This window comes from Ostrea edulis, chromosome 9 (assembly GCF_947568905.1).
Source record: "Ostrea edulis chromosome 9, xbOstEdul1.1, whole genome shotgun sequence".
NCBI lineage: Eukaryota > Metazoa > Mollusca > Bivalvia > Ostreida > Ostreidae > Ostrea > Ostrea edulis.
In genome coordinates this window covers 3483960-3509836 of record NC_079172.1, presented here as the reverse complement: position 1 = coordinate 3509836, position 25877 = coordinate 3483960, and the positions used below count along the sequence as shown (strand labels likewise).

The following is a 25877-nucleotide window of genomic DNA, read 5'->3' as shown; positions in this document are numbered from 1 at the left end:
AGGGGGTCATTTATGTAGGAGGAAACCGGAGTACCCGGAGGAAACCCACGTGTCCGAGCGGGCGACCGCCATACCCTCTCACATACAACCACTGTCGATCACAGGGATCGAACTCAGGTCGCAGCGGTGAGAAGCGAGAGCGCTACTCGGATATATATGTACACACAATCGGATCACGCTCGTCCTTTTCCGTTACGGAAAGAACCGAGTAGTTACGATCACTGTACAGATAGCAATAGACCCTTGGCGTCGTTCTGCATACGAGATTTATTTGCGGATATAGAAATAGCCGAGTATATTATAAATAATTAACCTATTAACCAACCAATTATATCGACCAATCAAATTGTATGTTGTAAAGCTTGTATCGGTAAATCGCTATCATGCATTGTAAAAGATTGAGACTACACGTTATTACCTGTTGTTACAGTTTTTAGGTTTTGACTGTTGAAATACTGTTAAATTGTATAATGTGTTATAATGTACAATTTTTCATTTGTTGACAGGATACGAAAAAAAAAATCTTGCTAAACAATATAAAATCAATGATCATGAAAGGTGAAGATAACGAACAGTGATCAATCGCATAACTCCTATAAGCAATACAATACAGATAGTTGAGCAAACACAGACCCCTGGACACACCAGAGGTGGGATCTGGTGCCTAGGAGTAGTAAGCATCCCCTGTCGACCGGTCACACCCGCCGTGAGCCCTATATCCTGATCAGATAAACGGAGTTATCCGTAGTCAAAATCAGTGTGCCAAGAAAGGCCTAACAATCGGTGTGAAACACCTCAGACAGCATTTGACCCATTAATAGGTTGTATTGACGAACTAGATCGTTATAACGACCATAGAATTTGCGAAATGCTGACTTCAATCGAGACTGTTGAAATCCCTGTATCATCAACTTGTTTGTCAGTAGCTTGCCTCGATTTAAAAACTGACTATACGCAGAACAAGCTCTTGCGTATCGAATCAGTTGAGAGATATAAACACCATATGCAGGTGATAATGGAATATTGCTACATAAATATGGGAAGTTGACGACGGAGAATTTCTGTAATCAACAAGTAAAAAAATGGTAACTGACGTTATCCCCGTGCTCATGCGCACAATGCACATATAAGGACACGCGCCAAATTCAAATGAAGCAAAATATCATCATGCGTAAACATTTTATTTTCATATATGCGTCTAGAGTAGCTGATAGGGTAATACTATGTTTGACCATTATAAAAAGTAAACAGAAATGAGAATGGCCATCTATGGATGGAATAAAGTATATTTATAAAGCAATTAATATCAATAACCACAGTCAAACGCTGATAAACACTCTTATCTTAATGATTACAGTTCCACGGCTCTTAACCATGATTAACGCCTTTTTTGTGTGAAAAGGTATACATGTATTATAGCTTACAAAACAAATAAACAATAGCTTCGGTCGCCATTCATCATCTTTTAAGTTAAGGGACCACCACATTCCTCACAAACTCTTGACAGATTACGTTTCCTAAAAGGCGGTCTCTGATATCGTCATTTATACGTAGCGATAAACCTAAGTTTTATCTGAGCTGATCTTTGAGCTTTATAGTCATTCAAAGCAGGCACGTGGAATCGTTGGGAATACTTTTTTGGCAACATCGATTTCCCGTAAATTTTACATGAAGAGTTAGCTATTTTCACGTGTTATGTAAGATATGCTGATCTCCCCTTACCTCATCCCACTTCTGTGATAGTAAGAATGTTTAAGCTTGGACTTACGAATTGACTCAATGAGTGTGATATATTGGCTGTATGCCCTCTTCTCCACATCTTTTTATTGTTTATTTGAAATGTAAGACTAAGCTTGAACAATTAACTCAAAGCTAGACAATTAAGAAATCCACTTCTACCCCGGCTTGTCCCCCTTTGAAAACCATTTTCTGGCGCTTGCAGAGTTCATGGTTGTGTAGCGAGTATGCGAACGAATCTAACATAATTTTAGGAACGCCGATCTAATTATGTGCTGAATAAAACACTGAATTTTATTGGATCATGAAATCGCGCATCGACTTTACACTAAATCTATCCAGTGCATGGTCGTGTGCTTGAAATTTTTCTGTAGTTCTTTCATGAGGTAATTTATATAATCCCACGCAAGACTTGTTCGATCGTAAACGATAACTGTCTGTGCATTTTGTCAAGTTTTGCACTTGAACTTAATTATTTACACAATGGCCAACAACAATAGCGAATGTTCTTATTCTCATACTAATATCGTTTCACTATGCAAGTTTCGAAATAAGAGCTGCTCTGTGTAGGGGGTGCATTTAGTGCTCTTCTAAATGGCTAAGTGGGACAAAGTGCACATACAGTCAGTGCGAAAGATGGAAAAATATGAAAAGGTGCTTCTGTTTAAAGATGTAAATGTAGAAAATAGAAATTATTATTGAAAGAAATGTTTTACGAAAATGAAAGGTGAAGATAACGAACAGTAAACCAATCTCATATCTCATACAAGCAATACAAAATAGATAGTTGGGCAAACACGGACCCCTGGACACACCAGAGGTGGGATCAGGTGCCTAGGAGGAGTAAGCATCCCCTGTCGACCGGAAACGCGCACAGTGAGCCTTATAACTTGATAAGGTAAACGGAGTTATCCGTAGTCAAATCAGTGTGCCAAGAACGGCCTAAGAATTGGTACGAAACAAGTCATACAGCATTTGACCCAATGATAGGTTGTATTGGCAAACTAGATTGTTATAACGATCATAGAATTTGCGAAATGTTGACTTTTGAAACCCCTGCACCATCAACATGTTTGTCAGTAACCTTCATCGATTTAAAAACTGATCATACACAGAACAAGCTCTTGCGTATCGAATCAGTTAAGAGATCAGCACCATATGCAGGTGATAATGGAATATTGCTACATAAATATTATTATCATTTACAGTATTTATATAGCGCATTATATAATAAAAAAATTACTCTAAGCGCTTTACATTAAAGCAACAATAAACTACAATTAAAAATTGAACATATCTAAAAGAGTTTAAAAAAAAAATTCGTTTCATTAAAAGAATATGAATTCCAGCACTGGCTTACACAAAATCGTGATTAAACTACAGAAAATACATACAAAAAGGTTTCATAAAAAAGAATATGGAAAATTGACAATGGAGAAGCTGAAATCATCCCATTTATTATGAAGTTGAGTTGTTAGTTTGCCGTTAATATTTATTTTCAATAAAATATCTAAGTATGAAGTAGAAGTGGACGATTTGGTGGTGTCTTTTATTTCGAGTTCGCGGGAATATATCGAATCACCATATGAATAAAAATTATTATTGCTAATGGATAAAACGTCGTCGATATATCTAAATGTCGAATTGAATAATCCAATTCCATGTCTTTATTAACTCCCTGGATACTTATCACTGACTTGGTTTGTATATCATTCGAATTTGCGGGATAAAATTGCGAATGAGAAACTCGTTGTCTACATTCACTTGAACATTCTTGCAAACCAAACCAATTGCCTTCGTTCACACTGCGTCGCCGTGGCAGCGTAAGTACTCTCGAACTCCGTTAGCGTGGCTAGCGACGATGAATCACTTACAGTGGTTGGTATTTGTCCCATCCCGCGTGTAAACAAATTTGTTTCTCGCCTTACAAAGTACGAAAGTTTTTAAAGGGAAATAATTTGAACGCAATCTCGAAACTTATGTAATTTCTATTATACTTAATCACAGATACAATTAACCTTAGTGTTGATTCGATTAGTTGAATTTGCAACAATCGTTGTCATTAGTTAAGTAACATGTGTCTTTAGAAATGATTTATTTATCATTATTGCAGGCTAACTCTGTAAAATAAAAGGTTTAAATAACCTTCGAATAAAATGAACTTTTAAAAAACCGATATATATATATATATATATATATATATAAAGCACTGAAAAGGCCACGAAACAGTGTCGTGGCCATTTCAGTACTTTTATAAATTTCTTTACTGGCCTTGTATTTTCTCAGATCCGACACTTTAAGAAAGTAGGGTGTTGTTGGGTTTTCGTGCTTATTTATTTATATATATATAAATCAACATTACGAGCATTGTCATCTACTGATTTTAATTGTGAAAAAAAAAATTAATAAAACAATTCTGATAGTTTTACCTCATTTTCAATTTCGAGTTGAAAATGATTACTCGATAAATTAAAATTATTATGAAAGTTTGAAACGAAAATTAGTAAGAAAACATTCATACATCTATCATGCGTACTTTTTAAAGCAGTGCATAAATCAGGGTGGGCATCTGCTGACGTCTTAATGAACATTTATCGATGTCTAATCTTGTCTTTGTCACTTCTGAGGAAAGGCTTTTGAAAAATAAGGTAAGATTTATATGAATATGACTCCATGAAATGTTTTTTCCGTTTTTATTACAGGCTGTGCAAGATCGTGATATGTTCTGATAGGATTTTCAAACTATACATGCGTTTCTGTGGAATTAATGTTTTTATTTCTACGGGATTTATATGAATGTATTTTTAAGAAAATATTTCCAAAATTAATGTAATTATTTACTTAAAATTGTATAATAATCTCCAGAAATAAATCATAAAAAATATAATAAACAGTAAAATAATATTGTCAATTTGTACTGCGTTTGTTTCCAGCTCAATTTATTTCATCTATTGCTTTATAGCTATATTTTCATTCGTTCGTCCATTCATGAAATACGAAAAGGGTGTGTAGCGTCTTGTATAACTCGGATTCATACAACCAGTAATATATCACAGCGATCTTGAGGTGATAAGGTAAGTTGAGTCTAGACAAATGAAAACTCCTAACAGATATATGGCTTTTAAAATCGTTACCCTTCTGCGTAAAATTTATCCTACTAATTTTTGTTGCTATAGCAATTAAGATATTTTAATTAAAACATAACTTCACATTTAAATCTTTGTCCTGAAGAGATGTACAAAATGCATAGCGTCAGTGTACTATGTGCACGTGGTCCGACCTAAAAAAGAAGCAAAACAAACGGAATTTCTTTCATCTTCGAATTCTGCAGCCTGATATCTTTGACGTCAAATTGTTTTCTTGTTATTCCTAGTACGTTTGACTGAGTATGAGATGGTAGTTCTATTTTGATCAAGGGCTTTGCCGTTCGAAAACATATATCTAGGACTAGAAAGTGTCTTCTAATATTCCGGGTTTATCATAGGTGGTCAAATTTAAATATAACCAATGAAAAAAAGCAGTTGGGGAACGCTTTATACATGAATAACAAAGCCGAAATGGAGTTAGACCCTCATCCCCCGAGCTTATTGGACTTTTTATTGGGGATAACGTGGCAATTCTGCAGATGGCCAATGTAATTTTCGTCCAATCCCATCGTGATAAAAATGTTCACAGATATTTTTGAAAAGATTATTCAAATATAGAGAATTTATTAACCTTTTACAGCTTAATATTTAAAGCAAGCTTATGAATAAAAGTAACAAGTCATAAATATTGATGACAATACTGTCCTTATGATATGCGCGAGTTAAAGCAACAGTGACGATTTTCATTTTATTGCCTAGAAATGTGAAGTATTATACTAAGATAAAGGTGTGGTCAAAACGGTTCTCGGACGTTAATAGAATTAGAAGCATGTACGGTATAAATCAAACCTGATTAGATTTAAAATGCAATATGATGCTAGATTTAAAACAAAATCTTAAACGTGTGAGTATAAGTATACCCAATGTAAAACCAAATTCAATATTCCGGTAAATAATAACACAATAACGAGATCAATAAATTATGAAAGACTTCTGAATACACGAAGAGAAAGGTATTGGTTTTGTTTTGTCATGAACCTCTTAATTATAATTTAAATTCTTTTTAATGTACATTGTATGTGCCTATTTATCTCGAAAATATTTCTGACTAGAAAATACGGATACACATAATCTATTTTAGCATTTTTTTGAATTTTTATTTTTGCTCAATAAAATGTTCCAAATGATATATACATAAACGAATGAGGGCAAATGATAGAGCGCTAGTAAAGTTTTTATCCAATTAAATCTTAATTAATTTTATTATTATTTATGAATTATAATATTTATTTGATAATTTAAAAAATAAGCTTCGCTACTTTTATCAACTGTAAAATGAAACTCTTCAAAACTTAATAATGATAATTCTTTATACAAAATCGCTTTATCATTGATATCGGTAACGGCATTGGTAGACTAATGATACACAAAAATGCTCCTAATTACTACCCCCCCCCCTCCAAAAAAAAACCCCATTCACAGGAATCTCATCGACTCGGTGTTTTTTCTTGGTTCCATGAGATCTAATTACCAAATAGACGTTAGATAGACTTACTGTACCCTTTTCGTACATCCTGTATTGGGCATTATGGGCTTGTTAACATCATGGTTCCTTTTATGTCAATGTTTACGAAATTATAAAAGGGTGTATAAAAGCTGGATCCTGTCACAAACTTTTGTATAAATTGTTCATGGTATTATCAAAGGGCAAGTTTATTTAAACTGGTATTTTAAAATTTAGTGTTACTTGTGGGTAGCCATATTTATTTACATGTAGAGAACGCTCGAACATATGAAATGTACATTGCGCCATTTACATGAATATATGGCATCACAGTGTTGGTAAAAATCAGGAATACGATTATTTTTAAAGTTTAAATTTCATAGAATTTCATATATAATCTTAAATAGATTGAAAGAACTACTGCAATTAACAAACAGGTGATGATAAAATTATAAGTTTGTCTTCCTCTCCTACACATAATATTTCATCTTTATTGAGGAAATATAACCTTGAGCATTACAGCCCATCAGTATTTTACAAATAAAGTATGCTACAGACTCTTAAATGTATAAAATGGTGGGGTAGGGGTGGGGGTGAGACCCCAGATCAGACTGCAGTTCCATATTCCTGCAGAGAAATCATCACATTGTTTAATCACAAATACACTGAACATGTAAATAGTTTTAAATTGGATCAGCATAACAAATTAGTAGTACGTGACTTAAGAGCCTAAGGAGGTACTCTACATCGTCATAATGGCTGACTTCCTTTCAAAACATGGATGAAAATATAAATATCAACAATATATTTGTCTATTCATTTTAAAAATTCTCGCCTAGCTGAGTAGTTCAGTAGGTTAGCACGTCGAGTCCAGCAGAGGTTTTAAATTTTTCTCAGATTGCTTTCAACTAAAACTATTTTTTGACTAAATAAAGTAAATTTAAAATAATGTTGTACATATCCTCCACTTTTCATCCATATCAAATTTCTCTGGTGTAGCATACTTCCTTAATCAATGAATATATTTCCCATGCCAATCAAGGTAGATATGTATGTGATTTGAACCCATAATTGTATTTGTTTACTTGGTTATTGGTAATAATCATTTATATTTCTTTTTCATAAATTCAAATATATAGGGTATTGAAGTACACATACAATATAGCATGATATACTAGTAATATAAATGGCATATTTATCATACCTTAATTAATTAATATCTTTTCCTTCATGTTGATACACGCATAGTAAAGAAAAGGTATCAAAGTAGAAAATGCTCTAATGCTAATATTTTTACCGATATACAAGAATCCCCTATAATCCAAAATAAACAGTCAATATGTAAAACATTTATAAAATGATAAAAATCAAACAAAATAATTTTAAAAATATAAACATCAGAATAATTCAAAATATTCCAAGCAAAGTGATTGGTATTCTGAAGTGAAGGAAGTGGCCTCCTCATTGATTAAGAGAGCCTATCTCCGGAAAACAGACAACTCTTAATGTAAGAGAGTTGTTTATTCCTTAGGTCATTAAATGAATGCAAATAATCTGCCAAAATAATGGCTGCGGCCATTTACCAGTTCCCTTCTTTTATGTATTTCGGAATCAATTCCTTAAGATTCATCCCAACTGCCTGGCTACAATTGAATGCGATCAAAATTCTGACATATTAGTCCTTAATGGGCGTCTTCCATTGTCGGTGTTGAACTTTTTTGCGCTAAAGGTTCCCTGATCAATCTTCCACAAGATTAACCACTGAACGATTGGGAAATTTACCGATTTGATGACATGAAAACTAATTGGCAAAAAGTCGTTTGGCTCGGATAGTTCTTTTTTCTTTCCGTCCAAAATTTCTTTCAGAGGATCTTGAATTGTATTAGATGTCATTCATTTTCTTCCAAAGAACCTAATAGGGGTAAAAACGAATACAGAGACATGAGAGTATATGATTAATATAGAATACAAACTATCTTTATAACATTAGATTAATATTGTTAAATTTTACGTCTTATCATCATCATGAAAGAAAGTTCCCAGTAATTGTAAAATTTCTTCAGCTCATTTTTTCTTTCTTTTATATCGGGAGTTTTGCAAATATGTGGGTTTTTTTTATCAAACAGATTTCGTACATGTTTCTTGTCATTTATTACGATATTTGTCGCTATATGTCATTGGATGCCATTAGTGTTATTTGACACTTATGTCGATTTTTATATTATGAAAAAGAAGAAAAATATAAGTTTGAATCATTGAAATATTTACTAATCGTTTTTGATTTTAAAATGCATGGATTTAAAAAAAATTAAGTCATAAAGGGGAATACATGTATTGATATAAAAAAAACAATTGTATTATTTTTACACCACATAAATACACGGTACTACTTTCTGATGAGTTTTTAAATTGAATGTCTCGATTTTTTTTTTTAAAAACTCACCTTTATTTGAGAACACGAAAAAAAGCTGAAAAATGTCATGTGATGGTTTCGAAGTTTAAAATTAAAGCATGAAATCTATATTCGATAAACGCTTCTTGTTCTATTTTACTATTTTATCATAGTAAGTAATTAATCTTGTAAATTACTATAGAAGAATAATTCTAATATTGCAGTTTAAGTTACATATATGTTAGGGGGAAAAAACCTAAATACATTATACCTTGTGATATATATTTTGGAGAGAGTATGAAGTTTTGTGAGATATCCTACGCTGTTGGGGGGTAATTCTTTGTCAAAAGAATAATACCTATCAAACGAAACTGAAATACAAAATGTATAAAACATTGTATCCAGTCTGTAGTTAATGCAGTTGATATGTATGCTCTTGAAGGTTGCCGGGCCTCGGATTGTAAGAGACTACAGTTCCATTATTTTTAATGGCTTAGCTTAAGTCAAAACGGCTGGTCAAATTTAAAGTCTTTGTATCCGGAAACTCGGAAGATTATATTCTGACGATGTGTTTTATGGGTTTGAATATCCAATGAAGTCATTAAGAGCATTTGGATGTCTTTAAATTGTGTCCAAACGATTTCTCTACTGGGAATGACACTTCATGAATTTATGAGAGGATCTCTATATTTTGTCTAGTTGCTGCAATAAGAATTTCCTTCAAGACCCACACAATAGATTTATAAGGGGGATTAATTTAACGGCATTGAGTTCCCATTTATCTTGGAAGTTTCTACGACAAACACAATGGATCGAGCCACGTTTTAGAACTCCTTGATAGGGGAACTAAAGAAAATGTCCCCCCAAAACGTATTAGGCCAAAGGGGTCAGAAAGCTAAAATCGGAATTATTGCGTTTCCTGGGAAACACACCAGCGAGTTATAGAAATGCTTCAGTTTTTAATTGCTAGTGATATGTTATATGTATTCTAAAAATTATTTGGCCATCAATAATCATTGAGCTGACAGGTTTATGGCGATGGGCGTACCCTTTTCATGTGCGCACGTTAAACAGTGCACAGTCTTTCTATGAATATGAAAAATCTCTTCAGATTACAGACTCCAATATTAATGAAATTTTCAATTTTCAAAATATGTCAAAGGGATTAGAAAAGAAGGCTGTTCTTTCTTTATTTTTCTTCTTCTTCTGGGAAATATTTGCCATGGAAAGTTGATAATGGTTTTAGCTTTTTGGTTTTTTGAAAAGTTTATTTCGCCTTCTACAATATTCAAATGTTTACATGTATATGGAGACTTTTATTTATTGTGGGAAAAAAAATCACTACATTTTCCCCTGAAATGATAGAATACTGTGAATGTTTTGTAATTAACTTCTTAAATTTACGAAAATTATTTTTCCCCCCATTATTTCCTAAAAGTTCAAAATTACGAAAATAAAACATTTTCTTCAGTTCAAAATTACACAATGTTAAATAAAATTCACTTTTATGCGTTAAAAGTATGAAAACAAAATATTTTCTTTAGGAAGTACAGCTTTATTGTGAATCCAGAGAAACCAATATATCGTCGCTGATAACACATCGCCCAAACCGTCCAATCAAAATGCGTCTTCTGTCACGGGGGTCGGCCCTATCCGGCTATTGGGCATTGATATGTTAGAGAAAAAATATTTGATTGATTAGGGGAGCAAGTTTTCACTCTACAAAATCTACACGCGGTTTGTAAAGAGACTAAATGGTCAACTGATAGGGTTGTACTTCACTATATTCAAATAAAAACTTACGGAAAATAACAGAAACCTTTCATCAGTTGGGATTCAAAGCAGTGCTAAGACCAGCCGATCAACATTTGGAGGGAAAGGTGTACTAGGATCTTCTGGGTTTTCAAATTGGACACATATTATGTAACAAATTCTTTATCATGGAGTGGAAGACAACTTCATAAAAATGTGCTTTAATTAAGTAGATAAAATATCTTTGTTATTAACGTCAACAAACTACAAGCATGCTGGACTACTGCTCAAATGACAACGGGTCTTCTGGATTTCACCAGAACACAAATTCGAACTCGATGTCCATGGCATCACTATTGAACATGAATGTGAATATGGACTCCAACGGGAGACAACCAGCATTTGTGCTCAGTTCTCCCCCTTTAGCAGCCCTTCATAACATGACAGAAATGAAGGCCCCTGTGACCTCAGCGGCTGCGGCCAACTTCCTTTCGTCTGCTCAGTATCAGCAATCTCTGAAGAATTTCTCTGCAAGTTCTACCCCTCATGGAATACAGGATATCTTGAGTAGGCCTCAGATCCATGCTTTGGGACTTTCCAGGTTAAATGCCGCTGGAATGTATTTGAATTCACAAAGCAGGTTGCCAAAATTAGCTGAACTTCCAGGACGACCCCCTATCTACTGGCCAGGACTGCTCAATGGACCAAGTTGGAGACCCAACGGTAAGTTGGTCAAATATCAAGACTGTATTATGCATTGATCAGTCTTTTAACGAAGAGTTAAAATGGATGAAAACATCCTGAGAACTTTTGAATGATCTGTTTTAGTAGCAAATAGAATTTGATGCAAAACTTCACTATTTCCGTTTATTTTGAATCCTTCAACCAACGAATTCTGCGGGATTTCATTGAAACTTGAGTAAGCTTGACTTCTAGTACTGGAATACTGAAGGCGTTAAAGTCGAAAGCCAAATGATACCTTTTGTTAGACAGGCCTGAGTTGTCTGTGGTTTCTTCTCTATCAATATGATGTTGTTTATTCCACATAAGAGGATTGTGGGGGGGAAACAGCTTGGTCAAATCAGGACCACAGTCATTCCGTGTATTGACTTTAAACGGTTTTCATGCAAACAATAGATTAAAATCGTCCTCAACGTTCGTCTGGCGACAGACAAACAGAAAACAATGAACGAGATAGAAAACTACAGCTTTTTATTCCTCCTCGACTCGGGAATAATTGGTTCATTAAGGCTCGCATACGAATCAATTCAAGAATGACATACCACGTAATTCAAATTCCAAAGAAAACAATACAAAAATAATAAAGCACTTTAAAAAATTTGTACAACCCCTACCTCTGAAGTATATGAAAATTGATATATTTTTTTCAAATTGCAAACTGTAATTACCACATGACAATTTTTTTTAAAAAGCCAACGTATATGTAATGCATTCTGAATATAATTTCTGATATGACAAATATGTAGGGTAATTGACACGCGCCCATGACTGGTATCCGCAATGTTCTCATCGAATTAAATTGTCCCTCTATTCAAAGAATAATTCTCTTACATATGTATATAAATATGATCTTGGTTTTTTAATGAGAACGATATGCTGATGCAAAACAGAAATTTGTTTCCACAATATTATTCCTCAATGTTTATCAAACAGTAGCCGGGATGTTTCTTAGCTGATAATAATTACAAACGTTTAAGCCAATAAAGTGTTGCTATTGAATGATCTACATGTATATTGAAAGAAGTAGATTTGAAAACTATAAAGCAATTAACTTGGACCTGCTACAAATTCATTGTAAAAAAAAATTCCAAACAAATCTTGTGTAATACAGCAAAAATGTGTATCGCACATTTTAATGAAAAGATGCAGCGAATCTGTAAAATAAAATCCCGCGTGCAATGATGCGAACTTTTTCACAGTTTTAGTAAATACGTGTTTATAGAGAAACCGGGATTATGTTTTGATTAATACTTATCTAGTTACACGTGTTCAATATATAAACAGCTCTCGATAACAAAACTCCAATATTCCTTGATTCGATAACAAACAGAAGGCCATTCAATATTGCAGATTTGTTCAGATAAAATTGTTTTAAAATGTCTCAAATCCCGAGCAAGCCGTTTCTTATAGGTGATAATATCTAATTACACAGTAGCAAATCCATCTCATACTGATAATATCGGGGTGTTTATTAACTTATCGAAGTTTGATATTGATAACACTACAATAGCATTACACGGTCAAAAAGGGGTAAAAATGTCAGCTGTCCACAAGCGAGGGACAGTGACGCTGAGACGGCGTTATGGATGTGAAAACTTCGAATTCACTGTCCTGTATGAATGCCTGTTAGATTTAGCACATTGTGATTCAACCAACAAGAACAAAATAAGATAGAAATAAAAAACAGAAGATGAGGAAGGAACATCAAATGATAGGTGTTTAAATATTTTCAAATTCCTATCTCATGGATATATGGCTAGAAAAATCGCGGTATTTTTATTCTATGTTTAAAAATACTTTTTAATATAACAATTTAATATTCCATTCCGTTTTCTTTTTTCCCCAAATGATTTCCAGACATCCTTATCAGTCTTGATAGCCGCCGGGTCATATGTCATTGCAATAGACATTTCGTTAAATCTCAATAAGACCCAATATGTCCAACAAACTGGGGTCTGAAATGATAAACAAGTTCTTTTAAAAATCTTTGGATTATTCTTTGGGATTTTATGAAATCGATTTGGAATCATGTCATCATAATTGGCTCAAAGGTTTTTCTGAAATAAAATTCCATATCGTGTTGATTTCTCTCACTGCGGGAATGTATTATCATCGATTTCCGGAATGAGATGTTTGATTAAAGAATAACTGGTTTGGTAGTAATTCTGGTCGTAAATCGTCAGTATGAAATTTATCTCGATTGAAACGGTTGTACTTGTAATTAATATTTTCCTGTTGTTAAATACTGGTTTTTGTCATCGCATTCGGGTGACAAATTGTCATGAAAGTCGAGGAAAACGAAAACTTGTGCGCTCAAGTTTTTTTGTTTTTTTTAAATTTTTTTTTATTCTATTCTATTTATTTGTTTAATATCTTAGTGTTTTTTCTGAAGATTCATCGTGGAACTGGAAAAAAGAATTGTTCAGGATTCGTCCAATTAGTATTTCAAAGTATAAGATCAATTGAAGATAACATTCTGACCTCAGTATGAGATGAATTAAGTCTCACTAATATCTACATAGACAAGTACTCCTAAGTCTTATCAAGTAAAATACATGCACCAAGAGACATTTAATGATCTTTATAAATATCATGGTATCTAGATATATTAATATTAGCTTCGGTAGATTCATTTCCTCACAGGAATGAATATTTTCATCATCATTAGGACAGGTACGGAAAGAAGACTATTAGTCACAGTGAGAGCAAAGAACTACGTAAATTTGGTATCTATCTGGTTCGCTGTCCTATGAAGCGTTGGGATTATTGAGATTGATTTAAATGTATGCAGAACCTTATTGGAACATATATTTATCGATACAAATCAAAATTATGCGCATGTATGTATCCACAGGAGTAGATCATATTAAAAGTGAAAATAAAAGTTTAGGGGCTGCTTGTAGCACGATGAATTTTCCCGTCACATTAGGCATGTAGTTTGTGTAGATGATGGGATGCTTTTGGATTTTTACACAGCTTTGAAAACACTGCAAGAATATGAGAATTGCAGTACAAGTGTTGCTCTAAAAAACGTAGTCTGCAGCGACCAAAACCAAATTGACATATGTTTTAGATTTTGTAATAATATTTAAAATGTAAAAATATGTTTTGCTCGACGCAGGTGCACTATATGTTCTGATATAGAAAATTAATCAAGCAAATACCTCCTCCATGTATTTTTTTTTTTTTTTTTTTTATCAAATTACGGTGCAATTGCCATATTAGTGACTCATTATTCAAACAATAAATGACTATTTCGCGGAAAAGTGAACTAGTTTCAGCTCGTTATTGTTTTAAATTCTATACTTTATCATAATTCTACCATCTCCTTGGTATTTTGGGGTCATTTCAAACATACTTTCTTACGTAAAAGTTAATATGAGTTTCTTTTCTACCCCCCCCCCCCTCATTTAGTTTGGACTGAGGATGAGTCTCTTTTAGTACGCGTCTTTTATCAATTATAACACGGTGACAAATTGATATTACATGTGAAAATAGATACGAATGCTGAAAATGAATACCAAGTTTGAAAATGAATACCAAGTCTGAAAATGAATACCAAGTATATGATGGTTTTAATCCTGCTTTCAGCAATGACAAATTGTCGTCCAATTTTATAGTTTGTGACCGAATAGACCAAGCACACTTTGGAACATATCGAAATGGATAGGAAAGCGGCCCAGTTCAAGCCTCACTGTCGAGTTCATAATCGCCCCCTTAATGTTTCAACAAACCTCGATCGCTTGTTGAATTTAGCGAAATATTGGAAGATTTCCTTAATTTGATTAAGAATGAATAAAGCATTTCCTGCTTCCGAGTATATTTGTTTAATGTGGTCAAAACATTTAAACAAGATTTCATTGAAAGAGATTATATGTGAATGTCTAATATTTAGATACCTAGACATTTTACCTGGATGATATGGCCTTTTTTAACCCTTTGTACAGGTGCAGGGAACATCGTGGTGGACAAGGATGGAAAGAAAAAACACACAAGGCCAACTTTTTCTGGACAACAGATTTTTGCCCTTGAAAAAACATTTGAACAGACCAAATATTTGGCTGGTCCCGAGAGAGCTCGATTAGCATACGCGCTGGGAATGTCCGAAAGTCAAGTCAAGGTAAAAATCTAAACTTTTATTGCAATTCTTACTATGAAACTTATTTCTTCAGCAGAAATGATACATTGCTATCTTCTGATAAATAAACGAAAAACAAAGAGATGGGAGGAAAGCAACTCCAATTTAATCCACAGTGAATGCGGCTTTGATGATTGTTGATGTCTTTTATTAAATGTACCATTCACATTACGTTTTACCTTTAATGCAACAGCGATATAAGCAACTAAATACAACAAACACCTGTGTTAGAAAAACTTTCAGATTTTGGACTACATTCTCAAAAATCAATCATGTGGTTACTTCACATCGAAGGATAAACCAAAACGAAGAATAAAATTTATAGGTATTGATACCCAGACTAACTATTTCTGCCATAAAACATTATTCCTATTGAAATTAAGGATTGCACACCTGCGAAACCAACTGATATTAGATTTTGCATTGATTGCCAATGAGACCGGAATTAAGCCAACAAAATACCTATTAAGTCAATGAAATTTGGAGGAAACGTTATTGGGAGAAAGTGTACTTGATACAAGACTTAGGGGATTACACAAATTCCTGACTATCGATTATTTGACATAAAAACTCAATCTAACCATAAGCCTTTAAATCATTCAACAATTTAACAAGTCGAATCACTTCATTTCATTTTTTGGTGGTAAACGAATCGATAGAAAAGTTGGATTTGTATTTCTTTGGATTTTTCGAACGATCCGCCAAATTCCTAGACCCCTGTGCGTTTCGTGTAATGTCCAGATGCTTTGTCTAATCAATGTCCCGGCTCATCATCCGTAGAAACCTTGGGGGACAGTTTACAAAGTCTCCCCTGTCTATAGCAATCATCCCTCCCCCGTACTAACAAGGGGGTTCATTGTCGAGGTCATCCTAATTCGACTCCTTGCTGAGAAGAAGCCGATGATGGTCCAGACAAACCCTTTCCTGTTGCAGGAAGAATTATAAAAAAGACCACTCTAATTCAGAACAAAGAATGCATTGTGTAATATTAAACAAATGCACACTGTTTTCTTCGTTCTCGATTCTTATTAAATCAAAACTAATTTGCACTTACATTCCATGAATCGCTTTGATCCTTGTCGCCACAAATGGACTCACAAGGAACACTATTACAATGTGTAATAATAATATTACTTTAAAAACTTTATATAGCGATATGTGTGGAGGCATTTCGGAAACGGCATTTCAGTTTTTCATGGTGTCCAAAATTATGTTATGCACAAAGACTACTTCTAAGTCTTAATAAAATGCAATTACTGTTGTCCTTAAATTGTGAATGGAGACAGTAATCTTCATAACAATGAAAACATTGCAATATTTAGAATTGTGCATAGATTTATCTGTCCTACATAGGGATTTGTTCATCAATTTAATCTTAAAACCACAGAACCGATGTCTGTTTTTGGTATTTTTTATCAATATTGGTATAACTGAACAATTATTGTCAGTCATGCATACAGTGTTAATTATTGTCATACAGATTCAAACATTAATTCAGATAGTTGTCAACAGATAGTATACTTAATCCAATTAAATAGCGTAATGATCTACCATCAATATTACATCTGTATTTATACTATCATGTAATGAAATACTACCATACAAGGTGTACCTTGTATAAAGAGGATTTACATAGGCAAAGTTCGCTGTTCAAGTCCTTTATATTTGATACATAATAAAACATTGTTTGAATTGAATATAACATACTATCATATTCAAATATAAATAAATTCAATATGACTGTACCTTCAAGAAAAACAAACATGTATATGGTTATATGAATATTAAAATAGCATAATATGATTTAATGCCCTCTCCAACATATTAGCAATTTCTTCCATACTTCTGAAATATTTTATGATAATGTACTCCTGTGACGTCATAAGATTTCACAACAGAGAACATAAATTTTGTTGGAGTCTTTTTCAATGATAATTATTTTTCACAAACATTTAATATATTTTTTAAGAAACAGTTCCATGAAATTGTTATGAATACTATTGTGTCGTTTGAACCAGTTTTTGCGAAATTTTGATAATGCTGGTTAAGGAAAATTGCAATTTTCTGATGTTGATACAGGTATATGTGTGCTAATTGATAAAAAAAATTATTACTACCGCAACATACTTATATCATTTTTATTTGTTACGAAGATATATTATTTGAAGAATCAACAATCAAATATAAGATTGAACCTATAATTCTAGAAAGATGGAATTACCTTAAGTTATTCTTTGAAAATAAAATCTACATGTATTAATTTTCATAGAGTAGGAGGCAGAAACCATTTCAATTAATCATTATTATAAATATATAAAATCTATAGGGGTCTGTTATAATGTCATATATAGAGTATATCTAGTTGTCGTGTCAGCTTTTATTGCTGGAGTTGAATGGTTTCTGGGCAATGCCTTTAATTAATTCGATTGTCTGAATTATCGCTAAAATGTGTAATATTGACACCGGGGAAGTTAATAGCCGTCGCAAATCTATCAGTTCGGCCATCAGAGGGACATTTCACGCTGTGATGCAGTGTGCTCAATTACACCATCTCGTCTGCTACATAACGTCCATTGTCGACAGTTAACAACCTAATGTGCCGGTGTTTCCAGCAGGAAGGAGGAGTTTAACAGCCCTCTAAAGAGCTCTTCGCACTGTCGGAAGCGTCCAATGTGCGCTATATATTTTAAATTTGATATAACTTCTGTACAATGAAGTTCCACATGTAGAATGGTGTTTTGATATATTCCAGATTTTTAAACATTGTCTGATTATTAAACTCTCATCGTGGTAATATCTCGCACTGACCATATTTTGCGGTCTTGGGATGGAGACTTCACAGAGACGCAACCTATTGATGTTCAGGTCTTTTTATTTTCTGTTTACCGTTTTCCTCTTTGTAAATCGGATATTGATGGTGAATTACTGTTGTGCTATGATGTGAAATAGCCACGTGCAAACATGATTTTATGCGGTGGTCAGAAATTGATGAGAGATAAGAACTGAATGCTGATAGTTAGCAGTAAGATATATGTGAGAGCGAACGAATCCGATAAACGTGAAATTATTAAAATAAATGTCTTGTTGTCGATCAAGTAAACAGTTTAAACAGTTCATTTCGTATAAAGCAACTTAATTTTGGTTTATAATATTTGTAATATGAATTAATTGTGCACATCGGTAAATTCAAACAGAGACATATATAATCTGCAGCAGTCTTATACTAGCACAAACATGGAGACCGTTTTCTAATGTGATGAATAGATACCTAAACAATATATACAAACTGCATGTTTTGATATAGATAACTTTATGTTCAAAAACAAGCAGGGTTCTGTCGAAATGGACCAGCAAACAAGGATCTCAAGCCACAAATCCCATCCCATCAAAAATTGTGTAATTTGTCTAAATTGATTCTTTATTTAACTGTCAATCTTTGTATATAAGCGGTCTAACACGAAATGAATGTTCTCAGAAACTAATTCCATTTTATAAACTTTTCTCCAAGACAATGGCGATCAATGATGTAACGGTATTGCTTGACCGCCCATATTAATCCTGCTAAAGTTGCCTGGCTCTCATATTACACTGGGGAACTTTGAAGTTCCACAAAGGCGTTATCAAGGGGTTTTTGTCGCTCCCCCCGGCCTTTGTTCGCTGGATTCAGGGTTTATCAATATACCCGTTTCCTCTTTGTTATCTCGATTCTTCAATAAAGTGATTTCAATTTAACAAATTAATCCAGTTTATCTAGAAAGTTATTTTACCTACTTTCTATTTTGCCTTTGTTGGGACATCATGGATGTTGGAATTTTAAAATTGAGAATACACCAAACTATGAGGGAGACAGTCCTTAATCAAGAGTAATCTTAAAGGAATCACAAAGCATTGTGATATCAACTACACTCGATGGCTTAAATGAAATAGTACTCAATAAAGTACATTTTATAATCATGTACTGCGTCAAATATTTTAATCTATAAAATCAAATTTTATAATTTTTACACGTGGTTTTTCCCCATGTTTCTTTGTGTTTTGGTTTCATATTTTAAGGTGAGCTTTAAACTAATATGTGGTTCATGTATATATGTACGCATTTCAAAGTACAATATGGAATGATATGGAAATCATGCCTATAAAAAAATAACACTACTAAATATGTCACGTAAGTGCTACTCGAAAAATGATAATGATAATTCTAAAAAAAACCATTGCGGCAATAATTCGAAAATAGCGCATCCTATTTTGCTTTCCCCACGTCAATTGTGTGGCAAAGTGTTTCAAACTTTAAACGTTGTGTAAAGTACAATTGTAATTTTAATTTACTAAATAGGCGTAAGATATACAAACTATATATTTTGACAACTTTTGATAGGAGAATCTCTATTTTTTTTCAATACAACTTAAAAGTTATAATATTTCTAATCATTCGTAAAACGTCTGTATTTGTATTCTGATCAGCTTCCATTGGGCGGAATTACACGTACATCTCTTAAAAGACAAAGACTATTTTCTAATAATTTTTAACCTGAAATAATTTTACTGATTTTTAAGAAACCACTGAATTTACAATAGTTCAAATAAACTTATAATTTATTGAATACCTGCAACAAACGTATATCATACCTTACCAAGTACCTATAACAAACCATTGTATCTTTAAACATTTTGTGTGATTAAAAAAAGTTTTAAGATGTTTATCCATTTATGCCGGTTTCAAAGATGTACGCTTCTAAGGTTTGCGCACCAACTTGCGCAAACCTTAAAAATATTGGAATTTCGATTTAACATCACAAATAAAAAATTATATTCCTCTCTGTATGATTTCAAATCCAAAATTTTAAAGTTTATTGCACTGCTTACAATATTTTAGCACCTTTGAGCGTACATAGTGTATGAAAAGGGTGCTATATAAATATGGTATTATTATTATTTTGAAAGGACAATGGTTTGTGATGGAAGTTTGTTTTTATATAGAGAAAAGGAATGGAAATCAGAGCACTGGTTTTTTTTCAAAGTACACGTACTTTTTATTTGCAATTTTTTTTTTATCGCAGACCAAATATAAATTCTTAAGAGTGATACCAGGTATTATAGGGATTAGATGTTAATTGATGAGTAAAAAGGGTTTATACTTTGAAGACTAAGTAATTATCTGAAGAAGTCTGAGTAAGAATCATGCAAAATTTCTCCCATAGATTTAACTCTATCTTAATAATTTCAACATAGATTTCCAGCATTTCTGATTTTGATCATTATGATATAACTATATTAATTGCACGAGTTTCCAGAAACGTTTTAGTCAGAAATTCTGTGTAAAATTTGTTAACAATATTTTACGAGAAAAACGGTCACAACTGACACAAAAAAGCCGATTATTTTAAATGCTTTTCTCATTATGTTGGCTAAATTAAACTGTTTCACTTTATATCGTTATATTATGAAAATTCATTCATGCTAATATTATAACAAGTATATCTGATCAGCTAAATGTAACTGCAAAAAGGTTAAATTCAAATGTCATCTGGTTCAAAGACGCATAGCCCCCCCCCCACCCCTTTTTTTGCCCGATTTCTTATATTTTTTTTTTCATGTTTAGGAGAGTTTACGGCGCGGATCTAAGAAGTCTGATTTTAATTAGATTGTTTCTCTATTTTACTATATTTCACAATTACTAATATATAAAACAGTTAAAGAAATAAAGAAAAAGAAAATCCAACTCGCAATTATAATCCTAACAAATATAGGCATCCTATGTAAGTGTGAAAAGCTGGACAAATATTGTTTAAGACTCGTAGCAGGGGAAAATACATGGATAATCGTTTCCTTATCATAAACATTTGAAATTGTTTATTAACGTATCATTGATTAATTTTTGAAATCCTCTAATCTGAGAGATGTATGCTGATTCTTAACTGAAGTGCATTATAAGAGGGATTAATTGCGTAGATTGCGCTAATTTAATCAATGACGTAAATCCCACCTTAATTCAAAGATTTAATTGGATTCACAAATCGGTAAACGAAAATTGCATTCACGGAAATAAAGCTAAAGAAGAAAGTCTGAATATTTATTTCTTTTGAACCTATGGTCTGTATTCCAAATACTTTGTTATAAAGTATCTGAAAATGGGCACAATAAGAGCTATTGTACTATTTGGAGTAATCATAAATTGGTTATTCATGTTATATGATGATAGAAAAATACATAATTTTATATTTAAGCACAAACCATGCATAAACTAATCGATGGTTTAGCACCAAAGGCGCTAAAATATGAATCCCACTAAAATAAAGTACTCGTACAGTATTTTCAACTCTTAAAAAGAAACTATAAATCTCAATATGGATAACCTCAGGTGAACTGACATACTGATTCGTCCAGGAGCAAACCTAGAGTGTCTGGCGAATTGGATACATGCAATACACGTTAATGCTTGTTTGGGTCCCTGCAACTTGTTTGGCGCAAAACAAAACTTCCCAATGAAAAAGGCAGACGTGCGGGGGGAATACCTGTAGCGGGGTTTTGTTGAGAGGAATAATTACCTAGTAAAATGTTTTAGCCGCAGAATTAATCTTATCACAAATTAATAAAATCCCCGAACAGATCAACAATACCTGGATACCTATTAGTCACTTGGGCTCCGGCGCACAGACTCCTTTTCCAGAGGTGGGGCTAAATACCTCTCGGATTGCAGTTTGCCATAAACAGCTTTACAAACACACATAACACGGTCATTATCCGTCCTATAATGCTGTATACAATTTTATAGAGCCACTCAGTGACAATTTTCTTAAGAAAACTGTTTCTGTCAGTTTTATTCTTTTTCAATTAACTCTAAATCAAAACATTATACTCAGAAAGTGTTCTCCACATGTTTACACGGTCAGTACAAACATTCAATGCTTCTGAAGTTCGCTCTGGAAGAATTACATTTTGTAATGAATATTACGTAAAACAAACATGTATTTATCACGTCACTGTGGGGAATTCAATTGATATATTTTCGTAATTTTTAGAAAAATCGGATATTGAAAAAGTTAATAAAACTATAAAACTTTAATTCGCACATTTGATGAAAGCAAGATCTTGTGAAATTTAAAAGAAGTTGAGATAAAGTGTTTTATTCGATAAATAAATCATTGAAACTATATGCATTGTACTGAATTTTGCAAGATGTGTATTTCCATTATCTGTTTAGCACAGATGTGCATAATAAATCAGTTTTGTATTTCTTTGATATTTAGAGCCTCGTTGTGAAATGAGAGAACCTATAGCACTCGACTAATCACATAAAACACCATCGGATCTGAATGGACACCGAAATAAAAACTGCTATGAATGACACTTCAACCCGTTTACCCGCAATTATGCACACTCCACAAATAGATTTTATTTGCCAATTTTCAAGATGGCAAATAATATTGAAATTTTATTGCTTTTAGTTTAAAATGTAATTGGAGATTTATGTCATAACAAAACACAGGTGTTTGGTGGCGCGAGAGACACTAGGTATTCAATATGGTTATTTTCAGACCTCATTTCACCATATATATATATTTTTAAAACTAATGCACGCTTCTATGAAATATGTGAGTATCTATATGACTCCTGATATTTTTTATCTCTTGATTTGCTACAGGTCTGGTTCCAAAATAGAAGGACAAAATGGAGAAAGAAGCATGCAGCGGAAATGGCATCGGCCAAGAAAAAGCAAGAACAAGCTGAAGACCTGGAAACTTCCGATATAGAAGATGACCAATCGTCTGACAGTTGTAAACTACGTGACCAAATGTCAGAATACTTAGAACAGGCTGGCTTGTAGCAATTCAAGAAAGAATCTCGGCGCATTCGTCTGCAATAAAAATAGTGCTAATATAAAAAAAAAAATGGCCATACAGCGACGGCTGCTCACGGAATCGGACACCATGTAGAAGTGACCGCATGCTACCATTTGGCAATATTTCACCGAGGGAAACGAAACACATTGTGTTGAGGCTCGATATTTTTGTACGTTGATATCTAGATTGTTTCATTATTACAGGAAGTTTAATATTTTGATTTGAATAAGGAAATAGTGCTTTTTTGTAGCCGTGACAACTGAATGACTGTGTGATAAATGATGAGACGGTGGCGTACTAGATAGAGTGTCTCGTGTATTGATAGGCAGACTTCATACATTGGTGCTAGTTGCATTTATTAGTGTATTTGTAGGACTTTAATATGATCGGATACGGTACTGAAAATGATAGAATTCGTGCAAGTGCCGATTTATATTACATCCATTTGTTTGTTTTTCAGTATTTCTCCCATTAAACCATTAAGGGTATCATTTTTAAGATGCATGTTACACTGACTTTCTTACAATATATATCTAGGGTAAAACTGATCACATGTCCACAGTAGCGAATCCATTGAGTAGTTCCTTCCATTATCAATCATCAACATTTGGTTCTGAATTTGAGGCATTAAGTAAAAGATCTCCTGGCCATCCTACTCGGCTCATGTTGTCTCCGGAACATTGACACCCGTGTCATTCTGAGTTTTAGGCGCAAGTCCATGGAACGCGAGAAATCGTATCTTTTAGAATGACGAAGAAAGCGCCAAAGTCAGTACAATATTTCACCCAATATTGACATTTCAAATCCTTCATTCATTACCCCTATATTTATCAAGATTTGGTTATCAAAAAGATTAGTTGACTCGCGTCAAGTTTGACAGAGGATACTTCTCTATGTACCATTCCAAGTTACTACCAGTCAGTCGACTCTATGAAACCTTCTCTTTAGACATATGCATGTCGCGCACAACATGAGGTCAACTATGGTCAAATTTTGATCGCGGGCCTAGACTTAACAATCGGCTATACCTGTCTTAGAGGACATGTTGTCTCTTGTTTTATATTTGTTCCTTTAAATGATGCATAAAACAAGATAACAAACATCCAAACAAAAGTTCCCATTCAAAATCTCCATTTTCTTCTCGGAAACAGTTCTCAATTCTTCTACGCTATGCTGTTTGATGTTGAGAGTGGCCTAGTTTTGAAAAATTATTATTTTGGGAAAAATGAATTTCCGATTAAAAAAAAATCTAAAATATAACACGAAAACACGGTCCATCAGGTGGGTATATTTATCTAGGCTGTGTCGCTCTATCTCCCAGATACGGTTAAGACGTACATCAGAGCCAACGGTTCAATTTCGATTTACAGCCATTATACAGTGTTATAGGCGATTCATTTCAATAGAATTCGCGTGTATTATTAGCATTAAGAAAATCGTGCAATAGCTAGTATTGACAAAAACATATATCCACCAGATTAGGGAAACATCATGTTTCTGTTGGAATCTCAGAACTAGGGACTTAATAAAATAACTTTATATCTTATCTTTGCCTATTTCGGTTTCTTTGAAACACAGTGACTGTTTATTTAGTATTTACCTGAGGAAAGGTATAGCTGATATTTAAATTTCTGCATTAGTAGAACAAGGATAAATGCAGCTTTCCGCAATCATTTTCCGTGCATATAATGACGGGGCTTACTGCGTAAGACGCCCTGACAAGCAATTAATTTTGACTTTTTTATCGGGTAAAATGATCTATAAAAATATCTGTGTATGTTTTTATTTGAATTTATATTGTACATGTTTTTTCAGTGATAAAGTTCTATTTCTATATCAGGATTAATGACGATATTAAAGAAATAATAATAACAACAACGGTTTTTTGTTTGATTTTTACTATGGTTGTTGTTTGATTTATGCTATGGTTGGAGTGCATGCTTTGAAATGGGCATACACAAGCAAGGAATGCATACTTCATCAGTGTCAACGAAATTATCATAAGAATTTCAAGGCTTCACGAAATATTTCATTGCATTTAAAGAAACCCGATAACAAAAAAAAAAAAAAAAAAAAAAAAAAAAAAGTTGAAATCATGGCGTTAGGGTGGGGGGATAATCATTATATATTTATTTATTTTTGCTCTTTACATTGGTATATCTACTTCTTTGTGTGTTCATTCCTTTGTGCAATCTTAACGAAATATGCAAACAGTTCAAGAAAGGTGTCTGCTTGAAGTTAGGATCTACTGAAATCCAACCTTGTAGTGGACTTTCATCACAAACACTACTAAGTGTGTAATGAAGGAGTACTGTCTTATTTAAACATAAGCAGTAGAAATTCAAAAATAACAATTCTACAGCCAGGATCCGCGTATTTCCTTATGTTATATTTATTGATATCATATACAGTAAATAAAACTTGATTATTAGGAAGTCACTTGGAGCTCCAAATTAAATGTTCTTTATTTAACATAAATGTTCTCTCTTCGTATTGAAAATTATGGATAAGATTTTACGAATGCAATTGTAATCCGTCATGCCGAATAGTTGACTAAAGACAAAATGAACGGTCGTTCATAATTTCTTATTATTGCGAATGTGTTTATAAAGGTAGTTTTTGTCCAATACGACAATTTAAGGGCAAAATTATGAACACACGTCGTTTTTTCTCGTCAAACGCAATA

The 25877-nt window shown here is 33.2% G+C and overlaps 1 protein-coding gene across 1 annotated transcript; it reads left to right on the top strand.

Moving 5' to 3' along the window:
• The first annotated feature begins 10452 nt into the window (after positions 1-10452).
• On the top strand, positions 10453-25132 carry LOC125658167 (homeobox protein Nkx-6.2-like). Its single transcript, XM_048889332.2, has 3 exons — positions 10453-11194; positions 15160-15332; positions 22993-25132. The coding sequence occupies exons 1-3, from the start codon at positions 10744-10746 to the stop codon at positions 23173-23175; spliced, it is 807 nt and encodes a 268-aa protein (XP_048745289.1). The 5' UTR covers positions 10453-10743; the 3' UTR covers positions 23176-25132.
• The last annotated feature ends 745 nt before the right edge of the window (positions 25133-25877 follow it).

Coding starts and splice junctions, on each gene's coding strand:
- LOC125658167 (XM_048889332.2), top strand. CDS start 10,744: ATGCTGGACTACTGCTCAAATGACAACGGGTCTTCTGGATTTCACCAG. Junction 11,195..15,159: donor ACCAAGTTGGAGACCCAACG/GTAAGTTGGTCA, acceptor CCCTTTGTACAG/GTGCAGGGAACATCGTGGTG. Junction 15,333..22,992: donor TGTCCGAAAGTCAAGTCAAG/GTAAAAATCTAA, acceptor GATTTGCTACAG/GTCTGGTTCCAAAATAGAAG.